Source organism: Dermacentor andersoni, chromosome 10, assembly GCF_023375885.2.
Source record: "Dermacentor andersoni chromosome 10, qqDerAnde1_hic_scaffold, whole genome shotgun sequence".
NCBI lineage: Eukaryota > Metazoa > Arthropoda > Arachnida > Ixodida > Ixodidae > Dermacentor > Dermacentor andersoni.
The window spans coordinates 91,001,587-91,029,326 of record NC_092823.1 but is presented as its reverse complement, the minus strand read 5'-3'; the positions used below and the strand labels follow the sequence as shown (position 1 = coordinate 91,029,326).

General features: G+C 46.0%; 1 protein-coding gene and 1 non-coding gene across 3 annotated transcripts in view; one reads left to right on the top strand and one right to left on the bottom strand.

Moving 5' to 3' along the window:
• Positions 1-1,494: 1,494 nt before the first annotated feature.
• The window catches only part of LOC129380251 (uncharacterized), a 63,356-nt gene continuing 37,110 nt past the window's right edge, over positions 1,495-27,740 (top strand). The window contains exons 1-4 of one of the 2 annotated variants that reach the window (XM_055061055.2): positions 1,495-1,721; positions 12,197-12,315; positions 16,203-16,265; positions 19,148-19,278. In XM_055061055.2, the coding sequence (XP_054917030.1) occupies positions 16,212-16,265; positions 19,148-19,278 (185 nt within the window). In that variant the 5' untranslated portion in view covers positions 1,495-1,721; positions 12,197-12,315; positions 16,203-16,211. Of the gene's footprint in view, positions 1,722-5,920; positions 6,034-12,196; positions 12,316-16,202; positions 16,266-19,147; positions 19,279-27,740 lie in introns of those variants that run through there. The other variant, XM_055061054.2, reaches the window with a different exon arrangement.
• On the bottom strand, positions 16,852-17,043 carry LOC126546449 (U2 spliceosomal RNA). Its single transcript, XR_007602595.1, has one exon. It is a non-coding gene; the product is annotated as a U2 spliceosomal RNA (small nuclear RNA).

Sequence of the window (27,740 nt, the reverse complement as noted above, 5' to 3'; positions counted from 1 at the left end):
ATGTTGCATTAAATGTGGGTTGAATAAGTTCGGCTTCGACTGTGTTAGAAGGAAATAATACAAAACGTAAAAAAGGAAAAATTCAGCCATCGAAGGTCTGTCTTGGGAAACCTTATAACCTATTTCTGAGAGAACGTGTTCTTGAACTCAGGTTTCTTCTTCGTAAAGTTTCTTGCGGAATTCAGGTAATTATTTTTTCGTGTCCTTACTTTTAGCTCCGCATTATTTAACGCTATACTGCGCTTTCATCCATGCTAATCTTTCCTATTGAGTCTCATCCTGGGGAAACACATATAACATCCACCTAATCACCTTTAAACATTTAAATCAGGTTGTAAGAGCCATGCAATTCAGCGCGTTTATGGGTCATTTTGCTCCCGTATATAAAAATTCCTATATATTTTCTATCAGGTGTTTTCTCACCAGCTACCAATCTTAAGTTTTCACCTTTGACTCATGCAGTTAATTGTTGAAGGTTTCACGGTTTAATATCTCATCAACCGTAACAACAGCACACTTGCAAAGCGGCAACACCTACTACTCCCACAAGCTAGTACTAACCGGGAGAGGCAAAGCTCCTGTTTTGGCGGGATACGAAATTGGAATAGCACTTCATGGGAAATAAAATTGCGTTCCTCGTTGCACTCATTTTTTGTGGAAAATGACTATTGTTTGAAAATATAACTGGGTGATTGCGAGCGCGCCTCTTATTATCCTCCTATTACAATGTTACTTTAGTGAACTTCCTTTTTTCAGTTTTGTTTATTTAGTGGTTTTAAATTTCGTAATGTTTTTTCTACATATTTCTGCAATTAGTTCTACAAGATGTTCCGTTTAAATTAAGGATAATGTCTATAAGCAGGTGACTGCATGCTAAATGTTAAAATTTGTGATTGTTTATATTTTGAATAGGATGTACATCTGACTGTTTTTAACTTTAGGAAACCTTATCCTGTACTTAAATTCAACTGCTGAAATGTTTAACACTACTATAACAAATTTTCTAAGCGACTAAATCTTTAAAGTAAAGCAAACTGTGAGAGGCATGCAAATGCGTCAATATTGCTAGCAATCTTTCCGTCTTCGATGTTTTTCTCGAGTCCAGGTGGTTGTCTCACGCATGCCACTAATGTAGGGCACTGATTCATGAAGCCGCTGTGAAGAAAAGTATACGGAATAAATGAATTTTTATTTGGTATTGATAACAACATATATGGCTGTAGATAAAATATTCCAATGTTCACTAATATAGGTACTTGTTTAAAGATCAGTTTGTTAACAGTGAAAGTGAACAGTGCACTACGAATATTACCCTTGTTGGCCATACAGCAACCATTGTTTCTTTTTAGCAGTAGTGTAGGAGTATTATTCTGTACACGTGGTTTGCGTTTGCTTGAATCAATCCATTATTAATAAACATCTCAAGATTTAGAGTCGGCTCGCTTGCCGTATGCAGCTCACGCCACTTTTGTTTCCGCAGGTTTTCGGTGTTTCCTGGACGGTGATCGCACATCAATCGCTTGGTGGGCGTGCAGTCAATCCATGCTATGCTGAGCAATCTTCTGACCCATCATGGCACATATCGACAATCGACGCAAACTCATGGCTGTACAAAGAACGCTGCAAGGCTCACTTGGATGGTTTCTCAATGACGCCGTCTCAATGACGCTATCCATTATTACAATGTATTGCGCAGGAGCAGCTCTCACCGGTCATCTATTGTGAGTAATTGCACCGAAATTATACCCGCAACAGAGACCAGACATATAAAGCAGCAGTTCTGCGACATATACGAGGGCGAGTCAAACAAAAGTGAGCCAATGCGAATATATGACAAACGGGGTACTTTATTTAAAAGTAGTTTCCATGAGCATTTAGACATTTGTCCCAATGACTAACCAGTAGCGTGATTCCCGTCTCATAACACTTCTTGCATTGCTGCTTCAAAAATTCAGTAACTGAAACTATCACGTCATCATCGGACACGAATTTTGTTCCCTTTAGCTGTTTTTTTTTAAATGCTCCAAAATGTTGAGGTCGCGAGATCACAGGTTCGGGCTGTATACCTGATGTCGCAGCATTTTCCACTTGAACTTTGCCACTTTTGTGTTAACCACATCACCGATGTGGGAACAAGCATTGTAATAGAGCGCGATGACCGCATTCCTGTATTTTCCACGTCATTTGTTCTTAATTGCGACACGCAGCCGATCCGACGTTTCACCATATCGGAAACAATTGATAGTCTCTCCAGGTTTAGGAAATTCGATCATTAATGGCCCCTGAGGAACGAAAAAAGCTCCACAACTCCTTTTCGGCAGAGATGACGGCCTTTCGCTTCTTTGGGCTGGTAATTTCGAGTGTTTCCACTGTAAGCATTGCCGTCGTGTTTCAGGCTTGTAGTAGTGGCGCCATGATTCGTCACCGTTCGCAAGTGCAGACAAGAAGTCGTCACCCTCATTGTGATACAGGATTAGATGAGTCAAGACAGCGCTGAACCTCTCCGTCTTCTGGCGATGGTTCAATATCTTCGGCATCCATTGCGTACACAAGTGCCGATAACCGAGATGGTAATTAATTATGGTGTGACCAGAATAGAGACTGATGTTCACACACCCTGCCAATTCATCGATGCTTATCCTCCGTTCTTGTCTAATCAGCTCATCAACATTTGCAATTGTGTTGAGAGTTATTGCACGGTGGCTTTGGAACGGTCTTGGATGGTCCTTGCAACTTTCACGTGTTCTTTAAACCATCTGTTGCAACGCTTCACAGTAGCCAATGAAATGTATTGTTTAACGTACATGGCAGCGATATGGCGACTAATTTCTTTTTGGGAAACACCTTCAGCTGTCGAAAACCCCACGCCACCATGCTCTTCAACTTTAGAAGTGACCATTACGTCCCGCAACGATGTTCAACCCAGTGTATCCATGTAATAATGAACCTTTATCCTCCCACCTGCGTGTCCCTTTTGTAAATGAGGGATGCCTGTGTGCTCAGCGCATGCCTCGCACATGAAGAACCAAGTCATTATTGATATCTGAAAGAAACAATAAAAGGTGGTTAGTCTGCTTTTCTCAACTCCTTTATATTTTACTATGACCGCCATGAAATTTACAATGGCAGCCATGTTGGAGGTTGCCGTATTGTATACAGTTAAGAAAATTTTTCAGTTTAAAATGAACGGACTTCCCGTTTACAACAAATGAATGATGTTTTCTATCCTTTCCTGTAAGAAACCATAAAACGTGGTTAGTCTGCCTTTTTCAACTCGTTTATATCTACTATTAGCGCCCTGACATTTGCAGTGGATGGCGCGCTGGAGGTCGGCGTATTCTATAGATTGTAGAAAGCTATCCTCTTTAAAATACACGGCTGACAATTGCATAGCCCGTTATCTGTCAATATCCTGCCTCGGGCGGACTGAAAATCGAAGGATTCGGTTGCTATTTGTTCACGAATACACAATAAACTGAGCAGAATGACAGCCAATGCCATTGCCCCTTTGTTGGAACATTATGCGCGTACTGCGAAGTTTGTGGCTGAGCTTATGACTGACGGCGACAGGTTCATTTCTGCTGTAACGTGTATTGTACTATAAGGAATGTGATGTTTATTGGTAATTCTACATGCGCTCGTAGGTCCTTATACATATATATCTAAAAAATGTCCTAGTACATTTATTTACGTTCTTACCTGTTGGCCCTATACTGCTTTTGGAATAGGAGTTTTAGGATTCAAAGTAACGACATTCTATCAAGCTGCATATATAGGGATCGAATAGCACGTCTCAAAGTTTAGTTGAAAGTTGTTGAAACCAATCGCAGTGTAGAAATTCCTGCTGACGTTATCACAGCTGAAAGCAAAACCGACGCTTGTAGAACTAAAAGATAGAATGCGTAGGCGTTGACATTTCGACGCTGTCCTCAAAAGTCAAAGGTACGCAAAACTTGCCTTAGCTCTATTTCAACTATGTCCCAGTTGCAAAGAGAAGAGTAAACCGTTACCTTTTTTTTCTGCTAACAAGTATCATATGTATTCATATTGGAAAACAAACTCTTCGATGGTTCAGAATACCGAAACCTAACAAATATTTCGCAACAGAGATGCTTAAACACCATCTACTTTCCGCTCTCTGCTAAACAAGTTGTCGCTAATTATCAGAAGCTAATATGGAGCGAGTGTTTGGAATCGAATCCTTTTGTGTGACGTAAATAGTGACACGCGAGAGCAACAGGCGAGCAAGCCATCCTCGTTTCACCAGTGCAGATGAAAAACGAAGCTCCTTGACCGCACCTGACATTTGGCGTAATGTCTTCGGGTGACAGCGCCAGCTGCAAAAACTCTGCGCTACTCTTAGGCAGTGACAGCTGTGATACATTCGAATTCTCTACCAACGAATCACCGCTCGCATTCCACCCCCACCACAAGGACCAGCACCCGGCGAAATAACGCATACCACCGCTACATAAAGACCAAGTATAGCTCTAATCAGTGTGTCAATGCCTGCTGTTAGTTATTTTAGGCACTTTACTCCTCAGAGGAGTGTTTCGCATAGTCACCACAAGAGGTGCAGCGCCGATTGCCCAATGTGTATAAGAGCGCACAAGTTTCCATGAAGGACACCAGTGAGTCTCGGAAACACCAACTTGGTCATGTGTGTGTCTAATATATATTGAAGATCTAATATAGAGCGAAAAGAGACAACAGCTGCGAAAAGTTAAATACCAACATCGGCGTGTTAGAGGAACCCTTCATCAGCGACAATAAAAACCTCAGAAAGTAATAAAACTTGCAGACGCCTTTCATGAGAGCACAATCCCATCACTCTTCGCGCTGGTATGAGTCACCAGGCACCATCGAAAGAGCGAGCGGGATTCTCTAGTCCGTTATCCTTGTGACTTCTCATTCTCACCCAATCTTTGTGTTCCCAAAATTTGATATTGCTTAAGCTTTGAGTGTATGACAGCTGAAAAAAAATGCCTCCACTAGTTGCCTATTTAGAGTAAGAAGACAACAGTCAATCTGCGCAGCTAAAATGTATGTTGTCGCATTTAATTTAGGAAAGTGGTGGAAAGACGGACTGGTAGCCTACGTGAACGGCAACGTACCAACGTTGATATTAAGTCGTGTCGTCGGTTTTCGCCTTCTCATTATGAACTGTACAGAATAAATAATGATTTATTTTAAATACGTATGGTCAAAACTGAACTACGCTGCAAAAGCAGTATTCTTTATCCCGATGGCCTAATAGCTTCAGGTTAGTGGCCGAGGTCTGCCGCAAATAGACGCACAAACTCGATGACTGCGATTGACGTCACCTAAAATTCTGCGTGTGGCTGGCGAGGACCGAACTTTGTGCAGACAACAGCGAACACCAGTCGGCACTCGATACTTGCCCGTCCACACAGAAGGTCAATTCTCACGCGGAAGAATAGCTCACGATCGCGGGCTTCTCAACGCTGACGTGTGCCATTCAGTCTCAGCATGCTCTGCGTATGCCGCCATACACGTCATAACACAATTTCACCAGTAGCTGAGGAGAAAGCAAGGGATATGGTAGGAGAGAAATTATGAAATTCATCTTGAAACATCTCTGGAACTCTCGAACAATCGTAATGATTGACTGAGGTCGTTTATTCAGAACCGTTGAACCTAAACGTCGCCGAAATTGCCCTTTAATGTAAATTCTTGGAGGCCAACAAAAATGCTTTCCGAAAGAGAAAAAGGAGTCAATGAACATTTCCAAGAAGTTCATCTTCAGCGTCATCTATAACAATTTTGAAATTCATGGTAAAATGAGCATCGCCTAAAAACAGTGACGTCTATTCGACACTGTAATTAGCATTTTAAACAGCAGAGTTTATTACACTCTGTGCAGTCTGAGATAGTATATATAGAGAGAGTACAGAGAACACTCTATGCAGCACCAAGGTCTAATCTTTTTCTTAGTCAGCATGGAGAAAACAGGCACTCTCATTCTGTTACTATACACATGTATGTGCATTGGGGCAACCGCCAGATACAGAAGTAAGTACTAGTATCCACCTTGTGATGTTTGAATCAGCAAGCTGAACAAAACAGAGTACAATCAACAATCGATGGTAAGGGTAATGCAAGGCTTAACCTCAAGAGACACGAAAGCAGACGTGTGTATTACAAAGCGAACAACGGCAGCCGATATTCAATAGTTGATATTACGTGGTAAACAGGGAATTGTGAGCTCGACAGGTAATTGGTTCACTATTAGAGTTAGGAATGTTTGTCAATAGAAGGGAATTGCAGTTCTGGACTTCAGGTATTTAGGTACTGTGATTTAATTACGAAAGCTAAAGACAGAAGGTTAGGTGATGATGATGGTTTCCATTATTTTTTTTTCTGTAACGAAGTAAAAGAATATGTCGGAGCTAAGTGCGAAGTAGTACTTCTTGAGAACTAACGAAAGTCTCAAGGAGCAGACTGAAAAAAAAAATGCGATACAAGGAGTTGTGCACAAATGTCTAATAAATGGGGTAGATATCTCCAATTTTACACAGTCCAATGTTGGTTCGCCTTAAGATACATTTAAAAGTAACCTAGCTCCACTGATGGTTTATCACATACTCAAAAATTGCATATGTTCAATAACTACGAGACGCATCACGATACTTATTCACGTGTTGAAAAACTTTCCTTACAACTGAAGTATATCAGTCAGAATTTTGTTGCGGAAATCATTTATTTGTTGTTGTTCTTGTTTTTCTGCGAGGTAATGTTCAGGGTTCAGTGCACGCAATGCCTCATAATCCTTTTCACACGTTTCATATTTAACATGTGCACTCGCAAGACCAACCAGTTTCATCTGCCTTGTTGCTTGTTGTTACACCAAGGAGAACTGCTTTTGCAGGAAATAGATCATAGGAATAAACTTGCTTATAAGGTTACTGAAAGTGACCTTGAAGAGGACCCAGATCTGTTCAATGGAGCGCGTATAAAACTCGTGCATAAATTGATCTCAGAAAGCTGGTAATTCAGTGTTAACTGCGTCAAAATTGGCTTTGGCACAACACCTCATTTTCATTTTGGTAATTCTCCTGTTCCTGGCGCGAACGTTAATGCATCCAGTGATAACATCATGGTCAGTGATGCCTTCTTCATGACTTATATCGGGAAATATATCAAGATTGTTAGTTAAGATGAAGTCTAGTATATTGGCAGCAGTTTCAGTAGATGCTTTTGGTTGACTAAAGACCTGTGTTAATAAAAACTCCAGACACGTGCTGTGAAAACAATGTGTGGCTGCATCCGTGGCTGATAAGGAGAGCGTTGACCAATCAATATTTCATAAATTAAAATACGTAGATATTGCAATAACCAAATTCACAAAAATCGAGCACATCTTGCTCAGCCCTTGATGATACTCATTAGCAAATGCACCAGGCATGTCGGGTACACGGTGAGAAGCGCCAATGACCACACCAAATGCCGCACCCTGGAAGGAAATCCAAGCACAATCAAGAAATCAGCCGATAATGTTTCGGTGCGGCAATGAATTCTTTCTTTATCGCGATGAGCATGCCGACCCCTCTACGACGTTGTCTATCACAGCGAAAGAACTTGAAAATGGATGCACGCGTAAAGATATAATTACTGTGAATGGGATTATTAGGCCAGGCCACCTTAGGTAACCCTAAAGAAGACTGTCATACATCAGTAAGCCACGAGAGCGCAAAGGCATTAGCTACAACACTTCTAGTGTTAGTGCATATTTTTATCATCGCCACAATGCGCTTTTACTGGCGAGCTGGAAGGTAAAGCAGAGCTTGAGAAAACGAAGAAGGAATATCATTGATCCCTGCGCCGGGAAACAGGAACTGCCCTGCCTTCATTGCTGTTCCACTCGTAACCGTCATTGTAAGAAACGGTTTGTTCATTACAAGATGTACTCGCCCCTGTTTTTATTCATTGTTCTCAAGAACTGGAGCAGCTTCCGTTGCTTTTCGCGAATGGCTTTAAACTAACTTTGAGAGATGCCAAAATTAGTGTTTTTCAACCTATAGGCTGGGCCCAGAACCAGTTCATAAACCTTCTCATTAAAACATCGAGCTATGCTTGGCCGCTTCTTCTCAGACGAAAAGTGGCCCGCGCGATGTGCTCTCCTGAATAACGTATGCGTAACCACAACTTCTTGGGAGAAAAATTATTTACGAGTCGTTCTGACTTTTCTGAAGTTACAGACTTCGCCGAAGATGTTATGCCATATTGTTACGTAGGAATACGCAGACGAAAAGCTATGTACAAGTATATTTACAAGAAGATACGCTGCGCTTGGCCAAGAGGCAACAGCCCGCGCTAGCTTCTAATCGTCGTCATCGTCTTCACACTGCTCGCCTCTTCGTGATCGCATATATTGTTCCGTAGCACTACCCCCGGCTGCAAAAGCGCCGTCCCGGAGCGACTAAAGATCGGACTCGGAAGCAGTGTAGTAGGCCTTGAGCCTACTGACATGCATGACATCACTAGATGCCAGAGGAGAGGACGAGGTTGAACCCACAGGAGCAATTTCGTAAGCCACAGGCGTCACCTGGTGCAGCACGTGGTAGGGCACTGTGTATCGCGAAAGGAGCTTCTCGGAAAGTCCGACGTGACGAGAGGGCGACCACAGGAGCACGAGCGCACCAGGCGAAAACTGTACGTCACGATGGCGGGCGTTGTACTGACACTGCTGAGTGGTTTGTGAGGCCGTCAGTCGAGCACGGGCAAGCTGGCGTGCATGGTCGGCGAGGGCGATGGCGTGGCGCGCATACTCGTTTGTTGAGATCGCAGCAGAAGGAAGTGCCGTGTCTAGGGGCAAAGTAGGTTCGCGACCGTACAGTAGATAACATGGAGAAAATCCGGCGGTGTCGTGCCGGGAAGAATTGTACGCATATGTTACGTAAGGAAGGGCAATGTCCCAGTCGTGGTGGTCCTTGGAAACGTACTTGGACAGCATATCGGTAAGAGTACGGTTTAACCGCTCTGTCAGGCCATTGGTTTGAGGATGGTATGGGGTAGACAGTTTGTGTTGAATGGAGCAGGCACGCACAATGTCAGCGATAACTTTCGAGAGGAAGTTTCGACCACGGTCAGTAAGCAGCTGTCGCGGGGCGCCATGAAGCAAGATAATGTCACGCAAGAGAAAGTCCGCGACGTCAGTGGCGCAACTGGTAGGGAGAGCCCGAGTGTAAGCGTATCGGGTGGCGTAATCAGTTGCGACGGCTACACATTTGTTCCCAGAGGATGACACGGGAAATGGACCGAGGAGGTCTAATCCAACAGGAAAGAACGGTTGCACAGGCACGGTGATCGGCTGGAGATGACCGGAAGGTAGCACCTGAGGTGTTTTCCGACGCTGGCAGGGATCACAGGCAGCAACATAGCGTAGGACGCAGCGAGCGAGACCAGGCCAATAGAAGCGGCAGCGGACGCGGTCGTACGTGCGGGTTACCCCAAGATGTCCTGCAGTGGGTGCGTCATGCATGTGAAAGAGCACAGTCTGTCGTAGCTGTTTTGGCACAAGAAGAAGATCAGAGCCGTCAGGGAGGAAGTTCATTCGATACAAAATGCCGCCCTGGAGGACATATCGGCGAACGGATGCGTCGGTAGGTGTAGAGCGCAGACGCTCTATAAGTGCTCGCAGCGATAGGTCTCGGTACTGCTCATCGGCGGTGTTGGCGAAGGCAGACACAGAGAAAATGCCGTTGGCGCTACTACTGTCGGCGGCGTCAGGCTCGTCGACCGGGTAGCGAGACAGGCAGTCAGCGTCCTTGTGTAGTCGGCCAGATTTGTAGGTGACAGTATATGAATATTCTTGGAGGCGTAATGCCCAGCGACCAAGTCTTCCTGTAGGATCTTTCAGTGAGCATAACCAGCAAAGCGCGTGATGGTCTGTGACAACGGAAAAGGGTCGGCCATATAAGTATGGGCGGAATTTCGCAACCGTCCAAACTAGGGCCAGACACTCACGCTCAGTGATGGAATAGTTGCGCTCCGCGGGTGAGAGGAGCCTGCTGGCGTAAGCGATAACACGGTCGTGACCACGCTGGCGTTGTGCAAGTACTGCGCTAATTCCGTGACCGCTGGCATCAGTACGGACTTCCGTAGGCGCAGAAGGATCGAAATAGGCCAGAACGGGAGGCGTTGTCAGAATGTCGATTAGATGTGAGAATGCAGAGGCGTCGTCATCGCCCCACTGGAAAGGGGCGTCTTTTTTTCAAAAGCTCGGTTAGTCGTCGTGCTATGGCGGCGAAATTTTTCACGAAACGGCGGAAGTACGAACAAAGGCCGATGAAGCTGCGCACATCCTTGACACACTTCGGAACAGGGAAGTGCGCAACAGCATGGATCTTGCCTGGGTCCGGTTGCACTCCGTTCGCGTCAACGAGATGTCCAAGGACGGTAATCTGGCGACGGCCGAATTGACACTTCGATGCATTGAGTTGCAGACCGGCTCGACGAAAAACGTCCAGGACTGCTGAGAGGCGCTCGACGTGCGTAGCGAACGTTGGGGAGAATACGATAACGTCGTCCAAGTAGCATAGGCACGTGGACCATTTGAAACCGTGAAGAAGGGAGTCCATCATGCGTTCAAAAGTGGCAGGGGCGTTACATAGACCGAACGGCATCACTTTGAATTGATAAAGACCGTCGGGTGTTACAAAAGCAGTCTTCTGGCGGTCGAGATCATCCACGGCAATCTGCCAGTAGCCGGAGCGAAGGTCAATATAGGAGAAATAGCGAGCACCGTGGAGGCAGTCAAGGGCGTCAACAATCCGAGGTAGGGGATACATGTCCTTTTTGGTTACCCTGTTAAGGTGCCGATAGTCCACGCAAAAGCGCCATGAGCCATTCTTCTTTTTGACCAGTACAACAGGTGACGCCCATGGACTATATGATGCTTCAATAATGTTCTTGGCAGGGATTTTGCGAACTTCTGCGTGAATAACTTGACGCTCAGCTGGTGACACTCGATACGGGCGGCGATGAACATCGAGGGGCATCGCCGGTATTAATGCGATGTTTGACATCTGTAGTTTGGGCCAAAGGACGATCGTTAAAGTCAAAAATATTGTGGTAGGAAAACAGAACGCGGTAGAGTAACGACTTGGGTAACCTTCGTTTGATTTGTAATAAACACGGCTTTAAAACAGACCGCCAATATGTGGATTGAACTTTCGCAAACCCTTCGCAAACAATTTAACAAACAAGTTCACGTGAGATATATATTTTGTATCGAAATTTTCGTGTCGTATTCTCTATCAGAAGCAAGTTAAAGAACTGCGAAATCTGTTGTTAGTGCAGAGCTACAAATTTGTTAAACTTCGTGCTTCGTTCAAGCCTACCAATTCTTGAAAATACCTTTCAAAAAATACCGGCAGCCTACCAATCCTTGAAAGTCCCTTTAAAAAGATGTAAGTCCGAAAACAAAATCAGACTTCCACCTGTCACTAGAAATCACATTTATCTCTCCAATTCCACAAATGTGATTAAAATCGGCCAAGTCGTTACCCTACATCGTACCCATAATATAGTGCCCCTGTACGCCGACAATTCATATCACAATTCGGATGTATTGTTCTGGATGTCGTTAAGCACAAAATGCTAATAAAAATATGCTCGCTTTTACCTTGAGCTTCTGCACGCTCCAGCAAAAGCTTTGAACAGTTAGTTGTTTCAGGCTGCGTATTCTAATAAATCTGTATTGGCACGTGATGCAGCATGGATGGCAAATCTTGAAGGATCTTGAAGGTCTACTTCGAGAATCGTGTACTTTATGCACATGTAGAAAGAAAAGTGTTAAATAAAGAACACTTATTGCGACAGAATGATTATGTGATTGATTACATCGTGGCGGTGTGTGCGTCATATTCATTCAAAGATGGGTAATTATTTTTATAATAGTCATTACCACGAATAATTGTACAGTAGACAACTGCAGACTAGGTTTATTACACTTGAGAGTGTAGCGAACAAAATGATGTTTACACAGAAATTTACCTTCTAACGAGAAAATGCTTTCATGAGTGCTCGTTAATACTCCTGAGAATTTCCAACAATCCAGCCTGAGCCTGTGAAAAAAAACCTAAGCAGGTAGTTCGCCATCTTCTACACATTTTGGTTGAATGTTTTCTTTTATCTATAAAAATCTCACGTCAACTAAACCCATTCTTTACAGGAACACCAAGAGAACCAATAGGCCAAGGAATCACCGTGCAGGCGTATGTATATTATGACGATCGTTTCAATAATTTATCTACAGATCTCCAGAAATACTTCAACAACACATTTCAAAAGGTAATATACAATATTCTCTTCTGGGAAATATAGTATTAAAAATAACTTTTCTTGCTTGCGAACGCACCTTAGCTCGTTCGCTTTAGAGAACGTAGTGTTCTTAAATTTAGAACATGCAACACGGCCTAAACCTTCACCACAATGAGCAACTGGCATATTTAGACGAAACTTATTTCAGAATTGGTTTTCTGTGCTTGTATATAATTCAAATATAGCATAAACCCGAAAATATATTGAATGAGAAAAGATTCGGTTCTTTCATACACACAAAAAAAAATAAATGCTTGTGACGAACGGAGACGAACTTCAAAATCATTGTGATATCATTATTGCTAAGAGGGAAGGTAAGAAAACCGCTTGTATCGCCGCATGCTGACGCAGCAAACAAACATTCCTTATTATTCGTTCTGTTCTAATCATTCCATGTTAACGAGTGAACGGGCGCCCTGTCCCGTTCTCTTTTCTTGTGTATTTCCGTTTATTTGGAGTCTTTATATCTTCTGATGAACAGCTACCAACTAGGCCAAGAAGATGTTCTTTTGTATGAATAAAAGAGTTTGGCAATTCCAATAATGCTTACTGTGAAATTTGAGCGCCTGTCGATGTAATTCATTTACGCGATATACAGAGGCAAAGAATGTGACCCAAATTACCGCACGAATAGGCAATGTGCCAGTGCTGCCAGCGCCTTTACAGAGGGAGTTGTAGTATGAAGACGCTGGCATGATGAGCAGGATCGGAGCCAGCTGTGGAAGAAAACGACGACGAACGCGCGTGCAGTTGCACGAGCGTGTTCGCCCGGTTACACCGAAGGACGACAACGCTGAACACAGGAACAGGCGCCTAACAGCTGCGCTCTAAAGCTTTATTTCAGACACCAATCTGGCATTGCCCAGAGGTGGGCTGCAACATTATTTTAAGTATCCGTGGTCTTGTTCACCAGCCACACCTGGTCCTTGGGACTTGGGCTTGTATTCTCGTACTCCCAGCGGTTCTCTGTTGGTGTTCGGGTGGGCGCTGTCTACAGGTGCATGTTACATTCCCCAGACCATGTGGTAGAAAGTGTTTGGCGTATTGTAGAATTTGCTGTCTCTTCCATGCGTTGAGCAATACGTCGCGTGTAGTACAGAACAGCGAAAGTAATTGCCTATTCGAAGTCGGCGTAATGTGATGGCTTGTTCTCTCTTAAGCTTGCAATCTGGGGCCGGGTATCCCCACCTGTTGTTCTCTTAACGTTCTAAAATTTCCGAATATTTGATCGCCCCCATTCCTTGCGGTCTGGCGCTACACGATGTCCTGATGAAGTTGCCCGGCGTACATGTGATCGGGCGGCAGCGTGAGCCGCTTGGTTTTAAGCAAAGGTTCTTGTCCCGAGGTGCAGGTGCAGGTTGAAGAGATTGCCTTCAACTTGATGATGTTGCTTGTAGGTTCGCTGATTATTCCTGCAAGGAAACGACGACAGGCTGCCGGCGGCTTTAGCCATAGGCTACAGAAACATCTTATTCCTCCAGACAAAAAAAAAATGCCTCATCAGGAGCGTAAACCTCCTGACGAACTACTTATTTGCAGGATTGATCTCAATTGCACGTGTTTGCACTTGTGCACTTGATTGCACACATATTAATAAAAGAGCTGCTATGCAATACTATCATAAACTACTACAAACAATTAATAATGTCACAGCTTCGCTCGAAAGGTGAAGCATCGATTGCGACAGCAAATTAGCGGACGTCTATACGAAGTAAGCATAGTAGTCTTATCGGCCGAATACGCTTGCAAACATTCACTAACTAAATAACAAGCATGACCTCATGCGCGCACAGACAAACATGAACTCATCTGAGTTGGTGACAGCAGAAAGTCGCTGTGAAAACGCTGGAGTGACGACGCGCGGCAGCAGCATCGACCGAATTGATCTTCGTACTACCTCGCGCTTTAAAGCAAACTCACCGGTGAAAACAAAACGCAGACGAAGCTATCAACACACGGCTAACTGTCCCCATGCCATGGCAGATCGCTTTCAAGGTGGGGCCAGCGTGGCCGCGCCACACAAAGCACCCGCCGCAGTGAAACGCCACTGCATCTCCGTCGAAGACGGAGCGCCTTCACCCTGCCTTTCTCCCTTGCACACCCACGCTTTCACTCACACAAACATAGTTTGGTGCGCGGCTACGATGTTAATGGATTTGGACTTTATGCGAAACACCACAACGACGCCGATGGCAACGGCGATGACGAGGGCAGATGTACACCTGGAATATTCATAGTTTGCTATCCCAATAAAATACCTTGACAGGATTAGAATAAAGAAGAAAGAATGGGCAGCAAGCCCATAAAAATGAGACGGGTGTGATATCCATGCATTCAAAAATATACACGATAAACTTGAGAGATTAAAGGCGAGAGTAAAAGCAAAGGATTGAGCGGCATCAGACACGTGATGTAGAATGCGTTCACGGTACATTCCTTTTAGATTTAAATAATGTTGTGTTAAGGCTTTTGCGTCCAGACGCAGGCAAATTGTTTCATTCTTTAATTGTGTTTGGAACGAATGAGCAGGCATAAGTTGCAAGATGTGTAACGTGTAAGAGGACCAACCAGATTTCTCTGTAACGGTCTACCCTTTTGTGGTTTTAGTCGCGGTTTACTGTCGTAGTAAAGTAGTTCTTGTAAGCATGACGAAAAAGTTTAGCCGCACGCCGCCTTTTGGCTAGCTTCGGCAACTTTAGCTGGTTTACCATTGCGAAAACAGAGTGCATTCACGTGTACCTTGAGAGTTTATATCTGGATGCTGTGCGTTGCACCCCTTACACGTTATCAATCAGTCCAGACTGTCCACCGTGCGATACAATCAATGGTTGCATATTCAAGCGTTAACCTCGCATATCTCAGATATACCGTCAGTTTGGTTGACCACGACTAAGATTGAAGTTTCCTCCGCAGAAACGAGTGCTACTTTGACACCTTACTGCAGTCTTCTATTATGTGCTGTTTCCATGTTATATTTTTGTTATATTTATCTCAAATTAAGTAAATGTGTGAACTGTGGGAAGTACCTCAGTAGGAAGTACCTATGTGTAAACATTTTTAGGCGTACAGTTTCTTTTTTGTCATGCGCAATAAAAATATCTTGTCCTCATTTACTTCAGTTTTCCTTATGTTGTACCATATAAATAATAGGCTTGCAATATGAAAGTGGTGCACCTACATCATTGTGGTTATCAATTGGTTATCATTATCAATGTGGTTGCGGAACGTGGAAGAGCAAGTTCCAATTTTTTTCTTGTCTTGAAAGCAAGCGAATACTTTACGCACGCGTATTTCTACCATAAACGTATTCGCCCATATAGTTTTGATTCTCGGAGTGGAGGAGGACATGTGTCACAGTTGCGAGAAAAAAAAAAACTGCTCATGGACGTTGACATGATCATGTGCTGTCAGAGCGGCCGCATAGTACAGGACTTGATTAATGAGTGCAAATATCAAGTTCTAAGATTAGAACATAAGTCTACCTTGCCTTTAGGTAGTAAAATAAACTGCAAATGAGATTTTTATAGGCGGTTTTGCTTCACGCCTCGCTACGCTTCATAAGACGCCCAGTTGATGACTCATGACCCGCCGTAAAAGGCATGAAGCGCGTGAGCCTTCGCCGTTTGACTGCGTGGTTATGCGAGTTACCATTGCCTCGCTCTTTCAAGCGGTAGTTCAGAACTCAGAACGCTGAATTCAGAACAGAAATTAAACCTTTCTCTTTCACATGTCACCAAACGTCACTAAACGCGCGGCTTTTACTACTTATGACGTCCTGATGTAAATATCTCATGTCTTAATATCCGATACAATATTTGTTACAACAAATATACAATTTATTTCTACCTTGCTTTCAGATTCAGGAAATGTTAAACAATCGATCCATCATGCTGAACTTTAACCTGACGGAGACTATAAAGGTAAATATATCACAAGTGAAAAGCAAATCTTATAGGCGCTATTCAGTGCTCCACAATGGATACCATTATTCTTGATCACCGTTTGACACAACTATTGCTTGCCTCAACGGACCTTCACTGCTCCTGTTTACAAGGGAGGTGCACCACGATGGAGGGCTGCAGTGCAGTGGTGTTTAGGCATTTGTCCCTGAGAATAACTGCATTAAGGCACGAATATTTCGTCAATGTTTCGTAAGGCATCTTAAAGACGCGTATTTCTCCTTGCGATCCCGTTACTCCTGGCCCAATTGCATCTTCACTGCTCCATGATTCGCGAGCTAAAAGAGACGGCTACAAATTATTTTCAATGACAAAGTGGTGCGTACTTTTAGCCACTCTATTATGCCAGCATTACAGTAATTTGCTCATTGTTACTTGTTCTTACTAGCAATGGTTTCATTTAGAAACCACCGCCACTCACGTGTTTGGCTCCTTAACGTCTTACGGTTTAATACCATTGCAAATCTTTACAGCGAAGCTGTATATGGCTAGTTTCTGAAAACAATTGCGTTCATTTATTGACCCGCGTAAATCGATAATTATTCCCGATACGTGGGTCGATATTGAAGATAGTTCATTAGCAGACGGACCAGCGACGGAGGAGAAGCAGGCTTTTACGCAAACCGCCAACTTGCAAAAATGAGTTTAATATGTTAGACCCAAATATAGAGCGTATCTGATAATATTAAGCTGATCAGAACAGATAGTGCACTTTGAACCACCCTCTCTTTGTCGGCATTCCAAGCGTTTGTGCGTCTCCTTTTATTTCCATCCGTTCGCCCGTGGTGGCGATGCCGTAAGCACGCTGCCTGCCTTGACCGCGAGACGGAAAGAAATGCAAACCGTCCATGTGGCCGCGATCTCGCAAACTTGGAACGTTTTACCGGAGCAACGGCCAGGCTTCAGAGGGAGTTTGTGGCGCACGAATTTTGTGTGGCCTGTGTTGTGTGGAACCGCTAAAGTTATTTGAGTGATTTTATAACCATTAAGGCCCTGCGTGACGTGAACCAGCACACGAGCGCCTTGGCTACGGTGAAGCACTGTGTGCCATCGCAGAGCCGTGAAGTGCGTGTCTGTTTTGCGTGCCAGCTTTCTTTAGTAACACGTGTCCTGTAGCGTTTTGCAACAATACATGAGTATGTGTGACCGCAGGTGCCTTATCACCTTCTGAGGCTGAGCATTGCAGAGGAGCGACTAGTTGCCCCTCGCCCTACATTTATGTGCATACCGCGTTTGACGCATGCACATAATTAAGAGGCCCATATATACAGCTTCGCTGGCCATCCACATTCAAAGAGTGGAATGGCACTGAATTGCTTGCTACGTAATTTATCCCAATATGCGACTAGCGCTCGATCTTTTTCTGCGCACTCCAAGCTTAAAACATCGTAATTTCTTTAAAGTTTTGTTGCCGCTTACACGAAAAAATATAATTCGTACCTAGCCAAGCTTCTAGCTAACCGCGAAACGTCCAGCGTCGAACATTCTTGCGTGACGTATGCAAATCACTTATTCGTGAGGCGCTTTCTATAGCGGGCCAACTCATATCAAATAGCGGTGACTGTGAGTATCAATGCGATTTATATGATTATATTGAAGGCACCTGCTGCGGCCATAAATTATGAAGATTGGCTACTAAAGCCTAAGCATTCTTGGCGCCAAAAAGACCACAGGTGGATGAGCATCAGCTTGTACAAGCAAGTAAGAAAAATATGCAAAAACAAAATTACAGCGAGCCAAAGTTTTATTGCTTGTCAGTAGACAATTCTCAGAATTTCTGTTGCTTTTTATTTGTACACCCATTTTATTCACTCATGACGTGCCCCACGTCCAATACTATGCCTGCGCCGTCACGTGCCCAACGACATACGCACTAGGCCAACGTTTAGTAAGCCAGGCTGCTGCGACGAGACGTCCGCAATGATGCGCGCACTAGGCCCACAGTCATCCTGCACCTCGGAGCCACCGTGATAGCGGGGAAGAATCCACGTCTCGCATCTCAGAGGCCCAGGTCCGATTCCAACTCAAACCCAAATTTACCCAACATTATTTTCACAGGAAATAATTTACTTTGTTTACACGAAGTTCCCTGGCAAATTTGACGTCTAATATAGTATTTTTGTTGTGCTTTTACTCTTCGGTGTCGGCCATATTTGGTAATATCATTCGGTCGCGCAGCCAACTACAACAACGGATCTTCGCGTATATGGGAGATATAACGCTCTCGCATTAAAATTTGCTGTGACTGTTAGATCGCTTCACGGATGGTATCAGCCAATAGCGCAGTTAAGGCTACGACAAAGAAATAGCTTCTTAAGCTCCTCCAATGCGACCACTCTGATGTTCTCGCGCAGTCGTGGTAGCCTTGTGTTTGAGGTTGGGTGTCGTTTGCCGTCAGTGTGCAGCTGTTTTATTGAGACAGTGATACGCAACATATTTTTTCGCAAACTGCTCCACATTTCCCACTAATGTTCAAGCAGAGATTGCATTTTCGGGTAAAGCTTTGCAATTTTGACATAAACCAAGAAGAAAAATTCAGATATTACAAAATCAGAAAGAATCTAGCATTCATGCCTGGATAGATTAATTATCAATTCGACTACATTATGACGAAGGGGAGCCGAAAAAAAAGAGTTCAGTACACTCAAAATATTTTCCGAAGCAACAGTAGCCTCTGACAAGTCCTTACATTGAGTATCGTAAGAAAGAAGACAGCATCATCTGCGTATGATCCCTTGCAGTGTGTGACGCAAGATTGCGGTGTGGGCCACATAAAACGCAAACAAACAAAATGCTTTGTCTGCGGCATAAAGCGCGTGTGCAGCTGGGTTGCGTCTTTTCAGAATGACAGTCTACCTGTGTTTTTGGACACAAAAAGAAAGCTAGTAAATGGAAGTGCCACACTGCAAGCCCTGGAAGAGTTGATGAGTTACAAGAATCTATCCCGTGAATCGATGGGTTATTACTTTAGTGGGTGAGTACTCATCATTTTTTTCTCAAGTAATATTTTATTGTGAAATTGGACCCTATACATAAACAACGCATTTATGACAAAAAAGCGACGAGATGTGGTTAGATGTTATAAGATTGACGCAACTGCATATGCAATAATGCGATGAGTAAAAAAAATGCAACATATCGAAGCGAAGATGACTGTTGCCTCATTGAAAGGCATGCCTTTTCGCCACGCTCTCGTCCGAAGCGAAATTTGTCATCGGCAATACTCATCCTCACATATAAAGCAACTAATTTCTCCTCCTTGGTGCTTGATTCTTCGATACCATTCCATTTAACTTCTTTTCATTATATTGATGAGGCGCATGAAATGAAGCAAATTTCGCGATAACGAAAAGATGGCAGATGCCAGGAGGAAAGTGTAGGATCAGGTTTTCAGAGTGCGAGTGCCAGCTACAACATCTCGTGGTCCAACAAACACGAGACCGTTCCTGCGCTACAGTGCACTCCGGTACCGCTTGGTGTAAGCCTACAGACATAGTTTACCAGATCATGTGTTTCCTAATGCAAAGAAATAATGCTTTGCATCCAGGAGCAAAATTGGTAGTAGAACATGTAAATGTGCAAAGGGTATGACTTGTCCTGTAATACTACACACATATTGCCGCGATGTCAGAAATTCCACTTTCACTAATATCGCGCTCTAAGAAACTCGGAAGCCTAAAGCAAAGAAGGCGATTAGATGCTTTACCGGTTGCGGTTTACTGAAATGACGTTAAATATCTTAATTTTGTTTAAATGCGCGACAAGGGAGGTGGTGCAACTTGCTGGTCTGCTCATCTGTATAATACAAAATGTCGTCTTTTTTGCATACGCCTGGTTAAAATTCGTTATACGCCACATTACCGAAATAGCATCACTCACTATGTCTCTAGATTCTAAGATGCTCGCTACTTTTGAACCTTCGAGCGCAAGCTAGCTTTCAATACTAATTGCAATGCATAGGAAGGACGTCAGATATAGAGATAGGCTAGTATATAAGATATAAATGAATGTTGTATTCAGAAGAAACTGATTGCAGCAGGTGCTCATGATTGCAGCAGTAAACACAGCGCAGTGTGGTTTTCCATTATAGGCGTTTGATAAATATAAACATAAATTATGATAAACATAAAGTATGCAGGCTACATTTCAAAAGAACCTAAGCGATGCAACAAAGTAAACAGGACAAGTATATAATTTCTGCAGTTACGGCTGCCTAACAAGTCCTTAGCCGGGTTTACAAAAAATGTAGGCCCTCGGCTTTCTCCCTTCTTGTAGCGTTTATATATATTGTCACGTGGCGGTGACGTTCAAGAACACAGTAGCAATGCTGTGAAGAACAAAACTAACTTTTATTGGGCGAACCTGTGCCCACAAAAACAGGCTACACTTATAGCACAACGATAGCGGCGAACACTGTCGGCGATCGTCGAAAATCTGATCAGCGGGTCAAGCGCGTCGGCTTTTATACAGCAGTCATCGAATGTTCCAGACTAATCGTTGGGACCCGCATGCCTTCTACAAAGTTCTACACAATTCGCGTCAAGCGATGAAATCAGATAACGCGAGGTTCGGCGACAACAGACAGCCGGGTAGAAGCATCGATAACTTTCCAGAAACGTCGGATACATGCAGGGGCGTCCCGCGCTGTGCGATTACAGATTGTTAAGCGGCGAAACGTGGTCGCCCGATAAAGATAAGTACACGTGTCAATACCCCCCTCTTAAAAAGCATCGACCCGATGCTGCAAACAAACGAAAGTATTAAACAAAAGCACTCGTAGCAAAGAAAAGAACAAAAATGAAGTTCGTCAGCGTCCGTAAAAGGGTTTAAGGCGCACCACGTGGACCACTTCAGATCGTGCGCGGCGCCGCTGTGAATGCGAAATGCCGTCTGGCACGACCTCATAGTCCAGAGCGCCAATACGTCGGATGACCTTGTAGGGTCCGAAATAGCGTCGGAGTAGCTTCTCACTGAGTCCTCGTCGGCGTATCGGGGTCCAGACCCAAACACGGTCGCCAGGCTGGTACTCGACGACGCGTCGTCGGAGGTTGTAGTGTCGGCTGTCGGTCCTCTGCTGGCTCTTGATTCGCAGGCGGGCGAGCTGTCGGGCTTCTTCGGCGCGCTGGAGATAGCTAGCGACGTCAACATTCTCTTCGTCAGTTACGTGCGGCAGCATGGCGTCAAGCGTCGTCGTCGGGTTCCTGCCGTAGACCAGCTTGAACGGCGTGATCTGTGTTGTTTCTTGCACCGCCGTGTTGTACGCAAAGGTTACGTAAGGCAGGACCGCGTCCCACGTCTTGTGTTCAACGTCGACGTACATTGCTAGCATGTCGGCGAGGGTCTTGTTCAGGCGCTCCGTGAGACCATTCGTCTGCGGATGGTAGGCAGTTGTCCTCCTGTGGCTTGTCTGGCTGTACTGCAGAATGGCTTGGGTGAGCTCTGCTGTAAAAGCCGTTCCTCTGTCGGTGATGAGGACTTCTGGGGCACCATGTCGCAGCAGGATGTTTTCGACGAAAAATTTCGCCACTTCGGCTGCGCTGCCTTTTGGTAGAGCTTTAGTTTCAGCAAAGCGGGTGAGATAGTCCGTCGCCACGACGATCCATTTATTCCCGGATGTTGACATCGGAAACGGCCCCAACAAATCCATCCCAATCTGCTGGAATGGTCGGCGAGGAGGTTCGATCGGCTGTAGTAATCCAGCTGGCCTTGTCGATGGTGTCTTGCGTCGTTGACAATCTCGGCATGTCTTGACGTAACGAGCGACGTCGGCGGTCAGATGCGGCCAGTAATACCTTTCCTGTATCCTCGACAGCGTCCGGGAGAATCCAAGGTGCCCAGCGGTTGGATCGTCGTGTAGGGCGTGCAGTACTTCTGGGCGCAGCGCTGACGGTACAACAAGAAGGTAGCTGGCGCGGACTGGTGAGAAATTCTTCTTCACGAGCAGGTTGTTTTGTAGCGTGAACGAAGATAATCCACGCTTAAATGCCCTAGGGACAACGTCGGTGTGCCCTTCCAAATACTCGACTAGGGCTTTTAGCTCCGGGTCCCCTCGTTGTTGTTCGGCGAAGTCTTCCGCGCTTATTATGCCAAGGAAGGCGTCGTCATCCTCGTCATCTTGCGGCGGTGGGTCAATGGGGGCGCGGGATAGGCAATCGGCATCTGAGTGTTTTCTTCCGGACTTGTATGTTACAGTGATGTCGTATTCTTGTAGTCTGAGGCTCCACCGCGCCAGCCGACCTGAAGGGTCCTTTAAGTTAGCTAGCCAACACAACGCGTGATGGTCGCTGACCACTTTGAATGGCCTGCCATAGAGGTAAGGGCGAAATTTCGCTGTAGCCCAAATGATGGCGAGGCATTCCTTTTCGGTTGTAGAATAATTGCCTTCCGCTTTTGACAGCGACCGGCTAGCGTAAGCTATCACGTGTTCATGTCCATCTTTTCTCTGGACTAGGACGGCACCGAGGCCTAGGCTACTGGCGTCAGTGTGGATTTCAGTATCGGCGTCTTCGTCGAAGTGTGCAAGTACCGGCGGCGACTGCATGCGTCGTTTCAGTTCTTGAAATGCGTCGGCCTGCGGCGTTTCCCACTTGAACTCCACACCACATTTCGTTAGATGTGTTAGCGGCTCCGCGATGCGTGAAAAATCCTTGACAAAGCGCCTATAGTAGGCACACATGCCAAGGAATCTGCGCACTGCCTTCTTGTCGATTGGCTGCGGGAACTTTGCGATGGCAGCTGTCTTCTGCGGGTCGGGGCGTACTCCAGATTTGCTGATGACGTGGCCTAGGAATAGAAGCTCATCATAAGCGAAGCGACACTTTTCCGGCTTCAGAGTGAGCCCTGATGACTTGATGACCTCTAATACCGTCCCAAGCCGCTTAAGGTGATCGTCGAAATTTCCGGCGAAGACGACGACGTCATCCAAGTAAACAAGACAGGTCTGCCACTTCAATCCTGCTAAAACCGTGTCCATAACGCGCTGGAACGTTGCAGGCGCCGAGCACAGTCCAAATGGCATAACCTTGAACTCATAGAGGCCGTCTGGCGTGATGAAGGCGGTCTTTTCGCGATCTCTTTCGTCGACTTCTATTTGCCAGTAGCCAGACTTGAGGTCCATTGACGAGAAGTATTTAGCATTGCAGAGCCGATCTAATGCGTCGTCTATCCGTGGGAGGGGGTATACGTCTTTCTTCGTGATTTTGTTCAGTCGACGATAATCGACGCAGAAACGTAGAGTTCCGTCCTTTTTCTTCACTAAAACAACTGGAGACGCCCACGGGCTTTTCGACGGCTGGATGATGTCGTCGCGCAGCATTTCGTCGACTTGTTGTCTTATAGCTTCGCGTTCTCGCGTCGAAACTCGGTAAGGGCTCTGGCGGAGTGGTCGAGCGCACTCTTTGGTTATTATGCGATGCTTTGCGACTGGTGTTTGTCGAATCCTCGACGACGTCGAAAAGCAGTCTTTGTATCGTCGAAGCAGACTTCTGAGCTGTTGCTGCTTAATCACGGGGAGACTTGGATTTATGTCGAAGTCTGGCTCGGGAACTACGGTCGTAGGGGTAGATGCGACAGAATCGGAGAGGACAAACGCATCGCTGGTTTCCTGAATGTCCTCGATGTATTCGATCGTCGTGCCCTTGTTGATGTGCTTGAACTCCTGGCTGAAGTTTGTCAGCAACACTTTCGTGCTTCCTCCGTGCAGTCGAGCGATCCCTCTTGCGACGCAAATTTCACGGTCGAGCAGTAGACGTTGGTCGCCTTCGATGACGCCTTCTACGTCAGCGGGTGTTTCGGTGCCGACCGAAATAACAATGCTGGAGCGAGGCGGGATGCTCACTTGATCTTCGAGCACACTCAAGGCGTGGTGACTACGAGGGCTCTCCGGCGGTATCGCTTGATCTTCCGACAGCGTTATTGACTTCGACTTCAGGTCGATGATTGCGCCGTGTTGGTTCAGGAAGTCCATGCCGAGAATGACGTCTCGTGAACACTGTTGCAGGATAACGAAGGCGGCAGGGAAAGTCCGGTCATGAATGGTAATTCTTGCCGTGCAGATTCCACTCGGCGTGATGAGGTGTCCTCCAGCGGTCCGAATTAACGGGCCTTCCCATGCAGTCTTAACTTTCTTCAATTGGGCTGCGATGGGTCCACTCATGACGGAGTAATCGGCTCCTGTGTCTACTAACGCGGTGACTGCGTGGCCGTCGAGAAGCACGTCGAGATCGGTGGTTCTTTGTCTTGCGTTACAGTTAGGCCTTGGCGTCGGATCACGGCTGTGTCGCGTTGACCTGTGGTTGGTACGTGGCGCCGTCAGGTGGTCTTTCGTCAGCGTGTTCTTTCCTGCCAGACTTCGTCGGGACGGTGGTGTGTCGTCGTTGTTATGTCGTGGAGATAGTCTTTTCGGCGTCTTCGTCGGCAGCGGAGGATCTTCGTCAGTTCGACGAACAGCAACCGCACCTCCATCGGTTGCTGCTTTTAGTTTTCCGGATATGGGCTGACGGACCGGCCTCGGGCTGGGCCAGTGTATGGTCGGCGCTGCGGCGACAGGTAGCGGCCTGGTGACGGCGAACGGGATGGTCGTCGAGGGCTCCACTTAGTAGCGGCGAGGTAGTCGGCGATGTCACGAGGGCGTTCACCTTCCCTCGGGCGCTGTGCGTTGACGGCGAAGCCTCGCAGTCCCATCTCCCGGTAGGGGCATCGGCGATACACATGGCCGGCTTCTCCGCAGTGATAGCAGAGCGGGCGGTGGTCGGGGGCTCGCCAAATGTCCGTCTTCCTCGCGTAGGTACGCTGGGTGACGGGTGGGCGTGCTGGCGGCGGCGGCGGCGGACGACGGAACTGCGGCGTGACAGGGCCCTGGCGCGGTCGCGGCGGGGGACCTTGACGGCGTGCGACGGCGGCGTAGGTAATCGTTTCTGGCTGGGGCTGCGGTAATTGTGGTTGCAGCTCGGGAACTCCAAGCGATCGGTGCACCTCTTCTTTGACGATGTCGGCGATCGAAGCCACTTGGGGCTGCGACGAAGGCAGGACCTTGCGCAGTTCTTCGCGCACAATGGCCCTGATGGTCTCCTGAAGGTCGCCGGAATCTAGTCCTTGGATGGCGTACTGCGGCGTGAGCCCCTGGCGGTTATATTGCCGGGTGCGCATCTCCAGAGTTTTCTCAATCGTCGAAGCCTCTGCCGAAAACTCAGCTACGGTCTTCGGCGGGTTACGAATAAGTCCTGCGAAAAGTTCTTGCTTGACGCCCCGCATCAGGAAGCGGACTTTTTTCTCTTCTGACATTTCCGGGTCGGCCTGCCGGAAAAGACGGGCCATCTCTTCCGTGAAGATCGCGATCGTCTCGTTTGGCAGCTGCACTCTGGTTTCTAGTAGTGCTTGGGCTCGCTCTTTTCGCACGACGCTTGTAAACGTTTGCAAGAAGCCGCTTCGGAACAGGTCCCACGTCGTTAAGGTGGCTTCTCGATTCTCGAACCAGGTCCTGGCGGCGTCTTCCAGTGCGAAATAGACATGCCGCAGCTTGTCGTCGCTGTCCCAACTGTTAAGCGTAGCGACCCTCTCATACGTCTCTAGCCAGGTTTCCGGGTCCTCAAATGTTGAACCGCGGAACGTCGGAGGTTCCCTGGGCTGCTTCAGCACGATGGGGGACGCTGGGGCTGCCATTGGGGTTGCCTTGTCCACAATCTTCTTGGTCTTCTCAGGTAGAAGTCCGTGCTCCGGGGGCAGCTGTTGAAGACGGCGGCTTGCTCGATGCTCCGGTACTATGTTGGTGTTCTCTTTGCGGTCCGGGCTTGGATCACGGCTTGTCGGGGGCGTCCGGTACATGAAAGAAAAGCACCTCCACCAGATGTCACGTGGTGGTGACGTTCAAGAACACAGTAGCAATGCTGTGAAGAACAAAACTAACTTTTATTGGGCGAACCTGTGCCCACAAAAACAGGCTACACTTATAGCACAACGATAGCGGCGAACACTGTCGGCGATCGTCGAAAATCTGATCAGCGGGTCAAGCGCGTCGGCTTTTATACAGCAGTCATCGAATGTTCCAGACTAATCGTTGGGACCCGCATGCCTTCTACAAAGTTCTACACAATTCGCGTCAAGCGATGAAATCAGATAACGCGAGGTTCGGCGACAACAGACAGCCGGGTAGAAGCATCGATAACTTTCCAGAAACGTCGGATACATGCAGGGGCGTCCCGCGCTGTGCGATTACAGATTGTTAAGCGGCGAAACGTGGTCGCCCGATAAAGATAAGTACACGTGTCAATATATATGTATATATATATTTATATATATATTGCTACGCAACAGTGACGACGAGGCGAGCAGTGAGAAGACGACGACGACGTTTAGAGGCTAGCGCGGGCTGTTGCCTCTTGGCCGAGTGCGGCGTATTCCATCGTGAATATACTTGTATATAGCTTTTCGTCTACGTCTTCCTACGTAACATATCTAGTGGAGGTGGAAAACAACTTGATATACTATACAACAACATTGTATGGAAAACAACTTATAAGGACCTAGAAGTACGAATCGTGCATCTTGAGCTTGGAAGTATGTTAAACGTTTTGACGGAGGCTGAATGACAATATATACGTAGCAGAAGCCAATCTTCACACGCTGAATAGCATACGAGAAATTATTCGTAGTTCTTAATATTTAAAACAATAAATAAAGGGTATTGAAAGTAAATGCAAAAACAAGTCAGCGCCGGCGGGATACAAACCTACGTTTTCCCAATACGCACGCGAGGCTCCTACCAGTCGAGCTACCGTGGCGCCGTTGTCGGATACACTTTGCCAGGTAATTTTGTCTGTCCCCTTGAACTAACAAATGCAGTGTTCTACTAGTTTAGTACAAAGTGTAAAGCACTTCGTGGAAATTACAAATATTTACAAACACTCACCAATATATGGAGAAAAACTTGGAGATTAATGCGTCTGGAACGTCTTTAAATATTTGGTCTGGGGGAATTGTTTACCGTGAACTTGGAAGGAGGTTAAACTCTTCCACTGAGGCTGAATGGCCAACCAGTATTGAGTATAAATCACGTAAATTCTCCTATACCGATAGACGAATGCCCGAGTGGTGAAAGAGTGGCCTAAACTGCAGAGCACCAGCAAAGCTGGCATGCGAATTAGTAACCATGTGATGGCACATGCTATCTGCTACGCCATCGCACATGTTATCTTTCAACCACTGTGTCATGCTTATCACACTAATTGTACATGCAAGGTTCGATTTGTTTGGCCGTTGAACTCAACCTTGCCTTTGTTCATAATTGCCAACTGCGTTGTGTTTCATAGCGCCATTGTTGTGTCTAAATGAGGGCACACAAAGATCATAAAACAACAAAGACTAGATTTTGCTTTGAAAGCGGAGAAAAAGTGCTTAGTCCGTAAGGAAGGGGGCTCTAGTAAAATTCTTTGAACCAGC